This window comes from Rhinatrema bivittatum, chromosome 3, assembly GCF_901001135.1.
Source record: "Rhinatrema bivittatum chromosome 3, aRhiBiv1.1, whole genome shotgun sequence".
Lineage (NCBI taxonomy): Eukaryota > Metazoa > Chordata > Amphibia > Gymnophiona > Rhinatrematidae > Rhinatrema > Rhinatrema bivittatum.
In genome coordinates, this window is record NC_042617.1 from 146,998,480 (window position 1) to 147,012,073 (window position 13,594).

General features: G+C 46.9%; 1 protein-coding gene across 6 annotated transcripts in view; it reads left to right on the forward strand.

Annotated features, from left to right (window-relative positions):
* HEATR1 (HEAT repeat containing 1) overlaps nucleotides 1-13,594 on the forward strand; it is a 317,329-nt gene that overhangs the window by 202,116 nt on the left and 101,619 nt on the right. For all 6 annotated transcript variants that reach the window (XM_029593810.1, XM_029593813.1, XM_029593812.1 and 3 more), the window contains 2 exons: nucleotides 2,011-2,142; nucleotides 2,957-3,060. In XM_029593810.1, the coding sequence (XP_029449670.1) occupies nucleotides 2,011-2,142; nucleotides 2,957-3,060 (236 nt within the window). The remainder of the gene's footprint in view (nucleotides 1-2,010; nucleotides 2,143-2,956; nucleotides 3,061-13,594) is intronic.

Below are 13,594 nucleotides of genomic sequence, written 5' to 3' on the forward strand. Positions count from 1 at the left end.
AAAGTGTCAGCTGGTTTCTCTGCAGGAGATTTGTCGGGTGGCAACATGGTATTCCAGGAATGAAAATTAACAGGTAAGAACCAATTTTCCTTTAAAGCCTTCAGAGGCGTGAAATAGGACCATATAGAAGACCTGACTTAGACTTTGGAGCATCTATGAGCTTAGTTGACAGAGGAGATGGTATTTCCCTTGAGGAATCCATGCCTTCATTCTTCCACTAGAGGAGATTGGGTTGAAGGCATAACCCTTTTCTCGCAGAGGACAGCGATTGGCTCTGAATTGCTACAAGGGACACAGATATGAAAGTTCTCTTGCTGCTTTCTCAGATGAGATACTTTTCTTCCAGGGAGTTAAGCACACGTCCTCCGCTGTGGGAGGTCTTCTCAATTCGAACCTGAACTTAGTATTGAAGAGCTTTGGCCTCCCTTCCTCTCAAGCTTTGTAGGGAAGCATCTTTGTCTTGTTGAAGTCAGTGTCCTTTGGTAATTTTAAAGGAAAGGATATATCTGCCCCAGATAGTCTCCTTCTTCTGAAGATAGTGTTTCACTTCTGTTGGAATCAAGCTTTTCTCACTTATAATGGTGAGAAAGTCGTGTGATGTAGCCAGGTTATGAAAGGCCATTCTCAAGGCTGTTGTAGGTTACCTTTGAGATGTTTGCTGGTGACCAGTTCCTTTTGAATTTCAGATAGGTTTTGGTCTGTTGGTGTGTCCTGTTAAAACTTAGCAGTTTCTTGGCATCAATTTTAGGAGGAGTCAAGGAGATTAGCATCTACCACCAGCTCCCTCCAGCAAGAGTTTGCAGGTCACAGAGGGGGCAGCGAATGCACTCATTGAAGTCCCTGGAGTCCTCATAGGCAGTCAGAATCTGTCTTTCCAGCACTTTTTCCTCCATTGCATCCCTTCTCTAAGCACCTCCTCATGGGTTTGCAGGCTGGGAGAGGCTACAGCTTGGAATCAGGAATCCTAAGAGCTATTGGGGCTTCCTCTCACCAGGTCTGAGTGGAGATTGGGTACATCCCATTTGTATGGACTAGTCTGGCATGGACAATAAGAAAGGTGAAATTTATACTTAACCTGTTAATTTCCTTTCCTTTAGTCTTTACTTTTCTTTACTTTACTTTACTTTTCTTTACTTGATCTCTTGATTAACTGCAAAATCTTAAAGAAAATCATCAATGCAGTGTACATAAAAAGAAGCACAACATAAATATAATAAAAAAATATTTTAAATACATAATAAAATCTGACACACAATATGAATTCTGTAGAATACACCAAGCAAAGTAAAGCATAAAGAATATTCAGGATATAATTAAACAGTTATTAATAATAGCAATCTAGCTAATAAAAATAAAATAATAAAATCAATAAAATAGCATGCAATATTGAGGGCAGTGTAAGACCATTAACACCCTAAATAACAGGTCTACAATGTATAAACAGAAAAACTTTTAAGTATCAAAGCTTTAGTCCTGCCAGACCAGTCCAGAACCCACCCAGGGAAGCTATGGCAATCAAGGGTACTCAATCTGACAAATTCAGAAAACTAATAGCGAATACATTGTTGCCAGCTCTGAAGATAGTTGGTTTAATCGTGCCCTTGGCATAGGGGTTATCATCTTCCCAGATTATTGACCATGCGGTGAAGATTTTTTGGCTTCACCAGGTTGTTGGCTTGGAAACCAAACCAAAACAATTGCCTTTGATGATCTGAACTTTGACATAGGATACTGAAGAGCTGAAGGCTGCATCAGACACCGTCCCCCCCCTTGTAATTGGAGAGAAGTAAGCTTTGAGCTTTTGTTTTTCCTATCTCCATGTGTCTGGTCTGGTTTGGCAGGTGTAAAGGAAAGGAAATTAACAGGTAAATGTAAATTTCACCATTGTGCACCTCAAAAGCCATCTCTAACCACTGTTTCTCCCTTTATTCTAGAGAAGTCTTTTACTGATTATAGATAGTTTTCCCACCTCCCGTCTCCCCTCTGAATGCTGGTTTTTGTCTCTTGCAGATTACCAAACAGTTCTTCGCTGCCGTGACAGATGGAAGAGTTCAGCAGAAGCTGCTGGGAGTGCTGTTTGATTTACTGTTAAACTGCAAGAATCCCCTTTGTGCACAGACTGTGAGCAGTGTCTTTAAAGGGGTAAGCTGTAAGAGACACACACTCACTCACACTCACTCACACACACACTCACACACACTCTCTCACACTCTGAAAGTGATGCTGTCACATTCTTAGGGAAGATGAACCTGATCATCCCTGTGAAGCAGCGCACTCTGTATTGATGCTCCTCATTTAAGATACTCTTAAGCAGGTAACAACAATGAGAGCGATGTTTAGCTCTACTTAGCCAGATAAGTAGCGACTTATCTAGATAAGTGGTGGCCTCTGAATTTCCGGCTATGTTCAGTGTTCACACTTTACCAGATAAGTACTTATCCAACTAATTAGATAACCAGATATCTAATGGACAGAACATGGTGGAGCTACTTATCTATCTGTCATGACTAGGTAAGTGCCAACATTCAGACTTATCTGCCTACAGTAGAAGGATATTAGACCTGCTCAATAGCAGGTCTAAACTTAGCCAGATATGAGATATCCAGCTAAGTGATGATTTCTACAGGGATATTCAACAGCATAGCTGTGCTGTTAAATATCCCTTGTAAGTTAGCTAGATAAATTTTATCTGGCTAATTCACATAGTTGTCCAGCTTTGAATATTGAAGCCAATATTTTCTTGCAATACATAGTAATGAGTAGAAAACATTAAACTAGCTAACTACAAGAGCCAGAACTGACTGTGCCAGTTTGTCCAGTCATGCTCAAGCTTATTCAGTCATGAATTCAATGAAGGGCATTTTATTTTTGTATAAAATCTATTAGTAAAAACTTGATTTTTCTTTTCCTCCTTGTTAACCTAAATATATTTTCAGTATATGCTCTGTACTTCTAGATTTCAGTCAATGCTGAACAGATGAGCTTAGAGCTGGAGCCCCCAGAGAAGGCCAAAAGTCTTTCGACTGTCAGACAAACCAGAAGGCAAAGTCAGCAGCACAGGTGAGGTGCCTCCCTTTATGGTGACCATGGATTGTGTTCACATAGAAAATGTGTGCGCAATGTGTGTTTTTTAAGATGGCATGGTATTCAGCTGCATCACAAACCAGGCTCAGGCTGTGGCCTTGTTTTTGTTATCTCGCTAGAAAAGGTGGCCATTTGCATTCTTAGGGTTACTGGTTTCCTCCATATCCACTGTGAATAAATTATTTTATAAGTGTGTCTTAACAAATCCAGCATTTATGTTTCTTATAAAAGAACTTGTATGTATGGACTTTTAGGTCCCATTCCTCTAAGGCAAGCAAGGGACTACAAGTCCATAGATGCCATGGGGCAAAACCAGGCCTGGCTCAGTCTGTGTCGGATGATCTGGAACCATTTTGTAGCCCTACTCTTGTGGCCTGGTTTTATCAAATGTTTGCCTTTTTTTTTTTTTTTTCAATCCCGGTAGTATGTGGAATCCTTTGATAAATGAGAGCCTACTTCTCTGAAGAGAGAAATCTTTATGGAATAGAAAGAGGGAATTCTGTGAAATCTCAAGCATAGACAGGTCCAGTTGATGAAGACATTCGATGTGTGGGCTGCCTTGTGCTCAGCTAGTGCCAGGTCTGATTTTCCAGGTTTTCCAAAGGTCTTCTAAATTTTGTCTTTTGATATTTTATGGTGATTACTGTATTTTCTTGTCATTTCCTCCTAACGTTAGAAAGTATAGCTACATTATAACACAGTGCAGGGAGCTGGTTAATGTTTAGCATAGTTGTCCTCTACTTGTGTACATTCTCCAAAGTCATATTTTTTTCCATTGTTGAATACACTTCAGTACTTGTGAGCAGGCTTCAGCAAGATATAACATAGTAGATGATAGCAGAAAAGGGCCATTTAGTCCATCAAGTCTACCTAGTATCTGGTTCACATTGACATAGAGAGATCCCATCTGCAAGTCACAAAAGTTTGACTGCTTATAAGATATTCTTATTCAGGTCAGCTTTTGTTTTCTTCCTCTTTGGTTTTCCATTTTGAGCAGTTGAATATATGTTTGCACACCTAATCAAACACCCTTCATCCCCTCCCCCATCTCGCCCCTAAGCCCTGCAACAATCCAAGCCACCACTCATACCAGTTAGGCTGCCACCCAAGCATCCAGCTGCCTATATCCCCTTTGGACTTTCTGGACAATATCCAGCCCTCAAACTTCTGGCACAGACTTTGTTTTTGGGAATTGTGGCTTGCTGATACCAAACCAGCTCCTCCATAGTCTCCTGTGTCGTCAGGTTTATACAGCCTCTCAAGCCTTCCATATCTGATGCAATCATGTTAGCTTTCCTTCATTGCTTACAATCGTATAGCCTCTTAAAACTACAGAGGGACAGTTTGTTCGGTGACAAGGTAAAGGAAATGGTGGCTTTGATTAAGGTCATCAATCAAAAATTCACCAGTACTGCAAATATATGGGACAGACGCTTAAGGTAAATAATGACCTGTCATAATAGGCTTCATCTCATGTGCAACTTTGCAGGATGGTTAGCCTTATATTTAATCATCGGTCATGTATTAATTTTTTATTTTCATTTGCTTAGTGCGATTCGTGTAACTTAACTTAGTGTAGTCGCTGAAGCCATCAGTACGCCCGACATGGTTCCATGTTTCGAACGCTCCTCGTTCTTTGTCAAGGGCTAGTGTTCAGCGTCTGAGAGATAAAATCAATGTTCTCAGTAGCAATATCAAGAATACATAACAATCCATAAAGTATCCACAGGGCTATCCTTAAGTCTTAAGAAGCCGTAGGCAAGCACTTACTGTATTTGTAGTCCTTTAGGAATCAAAGATTCAAAGTTTCAATGATGGCGAATCTGTTTCATTTCCTGTACGGGCACCGGAACTGTGTCTTAATATATGCAGAGGTATCGTCATGATCACTCAATGACGTCATTCACATTAGGTTAATGTGTACCATTCGATAGCGAGGTTCAATCCGTTAGGATGCACTGAATTTAACTTGAAAATCCAAAATTGTTCTCTGTAATTGAGGTGGGATTTGCCACCTCTAGGATTCATATATACCATCTCTATTACTCGCCATTGGATATCTTGAAATGCATGGTGATGTTTAATACAGTGGGCCACAATAGGAGCTTCCCTTACTGGTAACAGGACCAACTTAGATTTGAGTTATAAAGTCCCTGAAAACAACTATTCTACATCCACTTTTTGGGCTTCCTGACCTGTTTCCCCAAGTCCAACTTGATTCCATCTCAAAGAACTCAGTTCATAGAGCCTAGGTGTACTTGCTTTAGGAGAAGATGTTTATTCCCATTGACAGAGCTGAATTGCTGATGGGCCTTGTAAAATCTTTTCTAAATCAAAACTGAGCATCAGCAAGGTTGGTCCTGGTTCCTCCTAAAGATGTCTTCACCAATGTTAGCTCATTTGGTCGTGTGTTGTCACTCGTGGGGCTGATTCTATGGAATTCCTCCCTAAACAGCTTCAGCTAACTTCTGATTTTTCAGTTTTAGAAGAGCTCTAAAGACATTTGTATTTAGACAGGCATTTGATTCTGTGACAGTCTTCTTTGTGCTTTCATTGTTGTAATCCTTCCTCTCCAGTGTCTTTATTTTGTCTCTCTTACTTTTATCAATTTGTAGTGTTGCACGTCTTTTGCTTTTATATTTTTACTCTGTGCGTGTTCAATTGTACCTCGCCTCAAACTGTGATAGAGAGCAACTTCCTAAAATAAATAAATAAACTCTGTGTAATCCCAGAGATGAGTATCCCTTCAAAGATGGATGAAACCGGAAGTTCTAAAGGTGGGTCGCTTGCTATGTTTCCCATCACATCTTGTGATCTTGTTTACTGATGCCCACCAAGAAGTGTGGAGCACACACCGTGACTGGGAGGACCCATATCTTATTGTCCCCAGCAGAAAGTCGTCTGTTAATCTTCTGGAACTACAAGCCAGTCATCCATTATGCTCTAAAGTATTTCTCTCACCTTTCAGGCAAGATAATATCGATCCACATGATCAAATAGGTGGCCATATTCTGTGTAAATAAGTATGGAAGCATGGGTTGGCCAAGCGTTTTCCACGCACTATTGCCCCTTACTGTATAAGGGGTAAAAATAGCGCATCAAAAAACGTGCAGCCAAACAGGGACGCACCATACTGAATCGGCCCGTTAGGAAAATTACAGCAAGAAGACTAAATTACCTTAAAGAAGATCGAACCCCGCTTTCCTGCGGTGATACCTAAGAGTCCCTTCCCCAGTTGAGAATTCCTGAGGTGACTTCTGATATCCCTCTGAGGTGTGCCTTGGTCGGATAGCCGGTTGCTGGCGTGGACTTAGCCCCCAGAGTGTCTGAAAGGCATCGGGTGCATAGCTGAACGCGGCGGTGAAGGTAAAACCCTCTCTCCCCCCCCCCCCCCCCCCCCCCCCCCCACACACACAGCTGGAGACGGTCCGGCACATGATCAGTAAGCGCCGAGACCAGGTAAGCAGAAAACTTTAAATTCAGGTCTCCAGAGCTCGGATTTCTGTACCGATTCCTCCTTTCTTCCGGTGAGGGAAAAAGGGAGCACCAATCGGGTTAAGCAGCCTTGGCTGGGCTAGGCCCCGATCCGGTGCAAGGGTCCACACAAGTGGAGACCCTCGGAAAGAGCCATCTTACGCACGGGGGCCATCAGCGCCATCTTCCCTTCTCAACCGGCAGTACGCGTGGGGCAGGCTGGACGGCCGATGCGCCTAACTTGTTTGTGTCCAATACAGACGCGCACAGCCATGCTTACAACTACACGCACGCATTGAAGCTCATTACCTGTGCGCCTAGGCATAGAGGCAATGGCACTGGCGTCCAAGAAGGCCAGAAGGCACTCTCTTTGAACAGCCTGCCACATAAAAGCCACGCAGCCTGAACTGGAGTCCTGCCTGTGTCAGCATTGTGAAGAAGCCCAGGGGGGACCAAAGCCTGGTCCCTCACTGTCTGAGGATGAGTCCGGAACTACTACATTCGATGGCTCCCCGGATCTATGCAACTCCGAGATGGCTTCTCCACAAGAGGGCACCTCAGGAGCCCCTACTCTGACTCCCCCTGGGATTAACATGGACCCAGGGACCTTCTCCTGGTTAGAATTTTTCCAAGTGCTGCAAGCCTTCGTTCGGGCGCAATCAGCCCCGGCTGCGTCCAGGGCTCAACCCCTGCTGGAAGCACAAGATCCTCCCAGCCCTACTTGGATGCCTCGAGACATGCCTTGCCTAACCAAGAATTTACCTGACAGGGACCCAGACACCACAGATGATGATAGCGGCTCCCTGGAAGAAGGAGAAATCCCTCCAGGCCTGGAACCATACCGAACCATGCTTCGCTTCTTCCACAGGGATGAATTACCAGCCCTTGTTTCCCAGACTCTGAAGGCTCTGGGTATTCCAGGCACAGACCTTTTGGTGGAACCAATGAAGAACCCCATCTTGGTGTCTCTTCGTAAAGCCTCATGCTACTTCCCAATGATGGAAGCCATCCAGGAACTGATTGCCCTGGAGTGGGATGCCCCGGAGACCAGCTTTAAAGGAGGTCAGGCCTTGGAAGCATTATACCCTGTGGAACCAGCGATCAAAGAACTCTTGCATTTTCCGAAAGTGGACACCATGGTCTGTGTCGTCTCAAAGCGAACAACCCTTCCCGTTGAGGGAGGGGCTGCATTGAAGGGTACACAGGATAGACAATTAGAATCCATTCTTAAGCAGTCCTTTGACGCAACAGCAATGATACTGCAGATTGCTTCCTGCTGCGCACTGGTGGCACATTCCTGCTTGCTCCTCTCTCGAGAGGCAAATAACTCCAGAACGTATGCTGATGAGACGATGGAACCTGCAGCAGCCTTCCTGACGGACGAAAGCTCAGATCTGGTGCGTACCTCAGCCAGAGGAGTAGCCTCGGTAGTGGCAGCCAGAAGACAACTATGGTTGCGGAATTGGTATGCTAACGCGACCTCTAAAGCGAATCTCACAAGAATGCCCTTTAAAGGATCTCTCTTATTCGGAAGCAAATTGGAGAAGTTAGCCAGCAAGTGGGGCAAATCTCAGTGCCTCGGCTTCCGGAAGACAGGGGTAAAAAATTCCAGCGCCCCTCCCCCAGAAGAACCAGGGGCAGAGGCTCGCAACGCTTTAGACCCTACAGGAACTCACAGTTCCAGGCACCCAGTCCCTCCAGAAGGTCCCAGCCCTTTCGGAACTGACAGACCAAGAGAGGATCAAGCCCGGGGGCAGGCTCCAGCCATGCTCCCTGATGAGGATGTGCCGACCCATCCATAGGAAGAGGAAATAGGGGGGGTCGACTTTCCCTCTTCCACCAAAGATGGGTCGAGATCACATCGGACAAATGGGTACTTAAACATCATTCGAGAAGGTTACTGTCTGGAGTTCCGCAGCATCCCTCAGGACAAATTTATGATGTCACGCTGCCACTCTCACACCAAGAGACTGGCAGTGGAAACCACTCTGACAAGATTAATCTGAAGGCAATAACTCCGGTTCCTACGCCCCAACAAAATATGGGATGCTATTCCATCTATTTTATTGCTCCCAAGAAGGAAGGATCATTCCGACCCATCTTGGATCTCAAGAATGTCAACCGTCATCTGCGGATACTACACTTCCGCATGGAGATTCTTTGCTCCATAATAATGGCAGAACAACCAGGAGAATTCCTAACCTCTCTGGACCTCTCCAAAGCCTATCTTCACATTTCAGTCCATCGAGATCAACAGCGTTTTCTACGCTTTGCAATACTGGGTCACCATTACCAGTTCCGAGGCCTACCCTTTGGCCTAGCAACTGCCCCAGAACATTCTCCAAAATTATGGTGGTCGTGGCGGCAACACTGAGAAAGGAAGGGATCTTGGTACACCCTTACCTGGATGACTGGCTGATCAGGGCAAAGTCTTCGAAAGAGAGCTGGCAGGTGACCAGCAGAGTCAAGAACCTACTGCAGGAGCTTGGTTGGGTCGTGAACACGGGCAAGAGCAGTCTGCAGCCCTCTCAGTCTCTAGAGTACCTGGGGGCCTGTTTTGACACTAAATAAAACAGTCTTTCTCCCTCCCCCGAGGAGAAGGAAGCTCTTGGAACAATTACAACGAATGATGACCAATGCATGCCCCAAGATATGGGACTTTCTTCAAGTCTTTGGCCTCATAGCATCAACCCTGGAGGTCGTCCCATGGGCAAGGGCCCAGATGCGACTGCTCCAGCGCTTCTTACTGTCACACTGGAACCCACTGTCCCAGGACTACTCAGTTTGCTTCCAACTACCAGCAGAGATACGTTCTCAGCTTCAGTGGTGGCTACAGGAAGACCATCTAAGCAGAGGAGTAAGCCTGTCCCCACCGAACTGGATCCTGCTCACCACAGATGTGAGCCTGCGAGGGTGGGGAAGCCCACTGTCAGCTTCTTCCTTGCTCCAGGGATAATGGAGCAAGGAAGAAGCAGGGTGGAACATAAACCGCCTGGAAGCTCCAGCTGTCAGACTAGCATGCCTGCGATTCAGCCACAGACTCCGGGGCAAAGCAATTTGAGTAATGTCTGATAATGCTACAACAGTTGCCTACATCAACCGCCAGGGAGGAACCAGGAGCCAGCAGGTATCTCTGGAGATAAATCCTCTCATGGCATGGGCGGAGATAAACCTACAAGGGATCTCTGCTTCCCACATCGCAGGAAAAGACAATGTCTCAGCAGACTTCCTCAGCAGAGAGATCCTGGGCCCCCGGGGAATGGACGCTGGGCCTCCCAGCCATGGACCTACTGGCCACCTATCTCAGTGCCCAAGTCCCCAGGTTCTTCAGCCGCAGATGAGAGCCACACTCCCAAGGGACCGATGCTCTAATCCAGACCTGGCCAGAGGAAGACTTACTGTATGCCTTCCCACCCCCCCCCCCCCCCCCCCATGGCCACTACTGGGCAAGGTCATCCGCAAGATAGAACACCACAGGGGACTAGTTCTACTAGTGACTCCGGATTGGCCACCCATGGTATGCAGACATGCAAAGACTCCTTGTGGGGAGCCCTCTGTGCCTACCTCCACACAGGGACCTTCACCAGCAGGGCCTGATTCTTCCCGAAGATCCATCTCAATTCTCTCTTATGGTCTGACCCTTGAGAGGACTCACCAGTTACTTGAAGCCCGTGATTGACACCCTGCTCCGAGCGCGCAAGTTCTCAACATCCCTGGATCTGGAGAATATTCGAAGCCTGTTGCAAGGACCACGAGATACTCCCACAGACGGCCAAGATCCCCATGATTCTGGAGTTTCTACAGGACGGTATGAAGAAGGGGTTGTCACTTAACTCCCTCGAGGTTCAAGTAGCCGCCCTCTCCTGCTTCAGAGCTGAAGTGAACGGTATCAGTCTATCAGCTCATCCAGATTTGACCCGTTTCCTAAAAGGGGTTAAGCAACTTCAGCCACCCCTAAAGTGGCCGGTGCCTATGGAACCTCAATCTGGTATTAGATTTCCTAGCGGGGGCTTCCTTCAGACCCCAACGCGCGGTCTGTCACTGCACCTCTTAACATTGAAGACTGTATTCCTGGTGGCAATATGTTCAGCTCGTTGCATCTCCGAACTATAGGCTGTATCCTGTCAGGAACCATTCCTTAGGTTCATCCCTGGAACCATTCAGCTGTGCACGTCCCCTCCTTCCTACTGAAAGTGTTTTCCTAGTTTCATTTGAACCAAGCCATCTCCCTACCATCTCCAGAGGAACATAAGGACTCGGAAGACTACCGCCTCCTTTGCCATCTAAATGTCAGCAGACTTTTGATGCGATACCTGGAACAATCGCAACAGGTACGCAAAACAGATCGCCTGTTTGTACTCCACAATGGGAAGAATCAAGGCGAAGCTGCTTCACGAGCGACCATAGCTCACTGGATTAAGGAAGTAATCAAGGCAGACTACATAGAGGCAGGAAAGCCCTTACCCTTACAGGTTAAGGCTCATTCTACTAGGGCCCAGGCAGGGCAGAAGCCAAACTGCTGTCACCTGCTGAGATCTGTCGAGCAGCGACGTGGTCCTCCCTACACACCTTCTCCAGATTCTACCGCCTATATGTCCAGGCTAGAGAAGACGCAGCCTTCGCAAGGGCAATATTAGCTGGACCACGGGCAGCCTCCCGCCCTATCTGGGAGTAGCTCTAGAAGGGGGAAAAGACCTGCAATGCGGCTTTTGTACATGCCACTGGTCCTGAGTCCATCTGGCTACACGCTACGAAATGGAGAAATTACTTACCTGATAATGCCGTTTTCCTTAGTGTAGCCAGATGGACTCAGCATCCCGCCCACGGCTGCCTCAGAAAAGGAGGACCCTGGAGAGCGGATGACGTCACCGCGCCGGACGGACAGCTGAATTCTGGCTGCTCACCTCCCGCTCCGTACATCGGCCAACATCGGCGTCCTTAAGCCCCGGTTCCCTCCCCAAAACGAGGAACGGCAACTGTAAGTGCTGCTATGGCAGCTAATAAGAAAAAACCGGACTTAAAACGCTTCTCTTTCGCCGCGGTAGCGGCTGAAATAGACCCGGAACGCGCGGATAAAATGGCGGACGGGGCGGACATGGCCACAGAAATGGAGGAGGAGGTGCTCCCGGGGCCCATAGAGAAGGGAGATGGTGATGCACCCTCCCGGGCTGAATTCTCCGCGTGGTTTGGGGCTCTCCGTGCGGACATGGCCCAGTACAAAAAAGATATGGAAGCAATCATGTCCGGCCTTAAATCAGAGGTCTCTGAGCTTGGCCACCGCGTGGAAACCGTGGAGGAGGGATTAGAGGAACAACAGACGCACAGTCTGTCCCTCAGTGAAGAACAGCAGAAACTCAGGGATACACAAGACGCTCTAGCAAGGCAAGTGGAGGATATGGAAAACAGGCTGAGAAGATCTAATTTACGATTTAGAGGTATTCCAGAGATTCCTGAAAATAATGATTGTATAAAGGTAGTCCAAGATATCTGCCTGACTTTACTCAGTGAGGAGCAAGCTACAGCGGAGGAGTCCTCTATTACTTTGGATAGAGCACATAGATCCTTGGGGACGCCCAGGAATAATCAGGCCAGGGATATCATCGCCTGTTTTCATAATTTTACTGTGAAGGAGAAGGTGATGAGTGCTGCCAGGAAACAGGGCTCCCTGCAGTGGCATGGGCACAAGATTGAAATTTTCCAGGACTTGGCATTCTCCACAATTCAAAAACGGAGAGAGTTCCGGGAAGTAGTGCAAGTACTGCGCGATCAGAATTTTCGCTATAGATGGCTGTTTCCTTTTGGACTGAGTTTTTCTATTAACGGCATCACCTCTAAAGTACAGAAGGTGTCGGAGGCAGAGGACATATTGCGAGCGGCAGGCTTCCTGACGGAAACACGGAGACCAACAAAAGCCGGTGCGCCAGAGGCACCCCACCTGAGAGAACCTCCAAAGTGGCAAAGAGTGCCTAAGGGCGGGAAAAGGCTGCGTAGGAACTCTGAGGACTCCAACGCGTCCAAAGGCCCAGGCTGAGGTGAAGGGACTCTGAGGTAGCAGTTCTTCACTCTGGACTTAAGTCATGCAAGGGGCCTAGGACACACTATGGTCACAAATCGGAGGAGCCCCGGACAGGTTTAGCTCCTTCATTATTACAGGTTGACAAGGACATCGCTGTTTTGCATGTGATTTCTGTGGGATAGGGCGGGAGGTGGGATAGGGCTTGCTCGGTGATGTCATCACTCTCCAAGGTTGAGGCCCACGCAGATAGTGGGTGCATTGGGGACCGGGGAGGGAAGGGAGGGGTATGGGAGGTGGGACCAGCTCGAAATTATGATTTCTGGACCCTTGATGGGTCTATAGTCGGATGGGGTGTTCTGAGGATTCTAAGTCGGGTCACTGATGGGAGGTGTGTCACAGTTTTTTTTTCAGTAAGGCTGGTGGAAGATTTGCTCTTACCCTATAACGCAGGTAGATAGATTGTTTAAAATTAATTTCTGTGAATACTAAAGGGTTAAATTCACCAATGAAAAGGAAAACGTTTTTTCAGGATATGAAACGCCTACATGCTGACATTGTATTTTGCCAGGAAACACACCTGCTCAAACGGTATGAGAAACTGCTGGTTTCCAGGGATTTCCCCCTCTTTTATCACGCAGCAGCATCTAAAAGTAGTAAATATTGCGGGGCGGGCGTTTTGTTCTCTCAGCGTATTACACCTGAGGTGGGCACCATCTTACGGGACGTGGAGGGGCGATACATAATGCTGAAAGTGAAGGTACATCACACTCAATACACGCTGGTTAATGTCTACGCACCCACAAATGATCAGGCAGACTTTTACGGGAAGCTTTCCAAGTTATTGGCCGAATGGTCGGAGGGCCATTTAATTGTCGGCGGGGATTTTAATATCACTAGAAACCCCTATCTGGACAATACAGGTCCCAGTCAAGGAGGGAGGCGACAAGGGAGGCAAGCCTTGAAGCATTTGATCGAGGACAGGGGTCTCACTGATATCTGGAGATTATTGAACCCCACGGC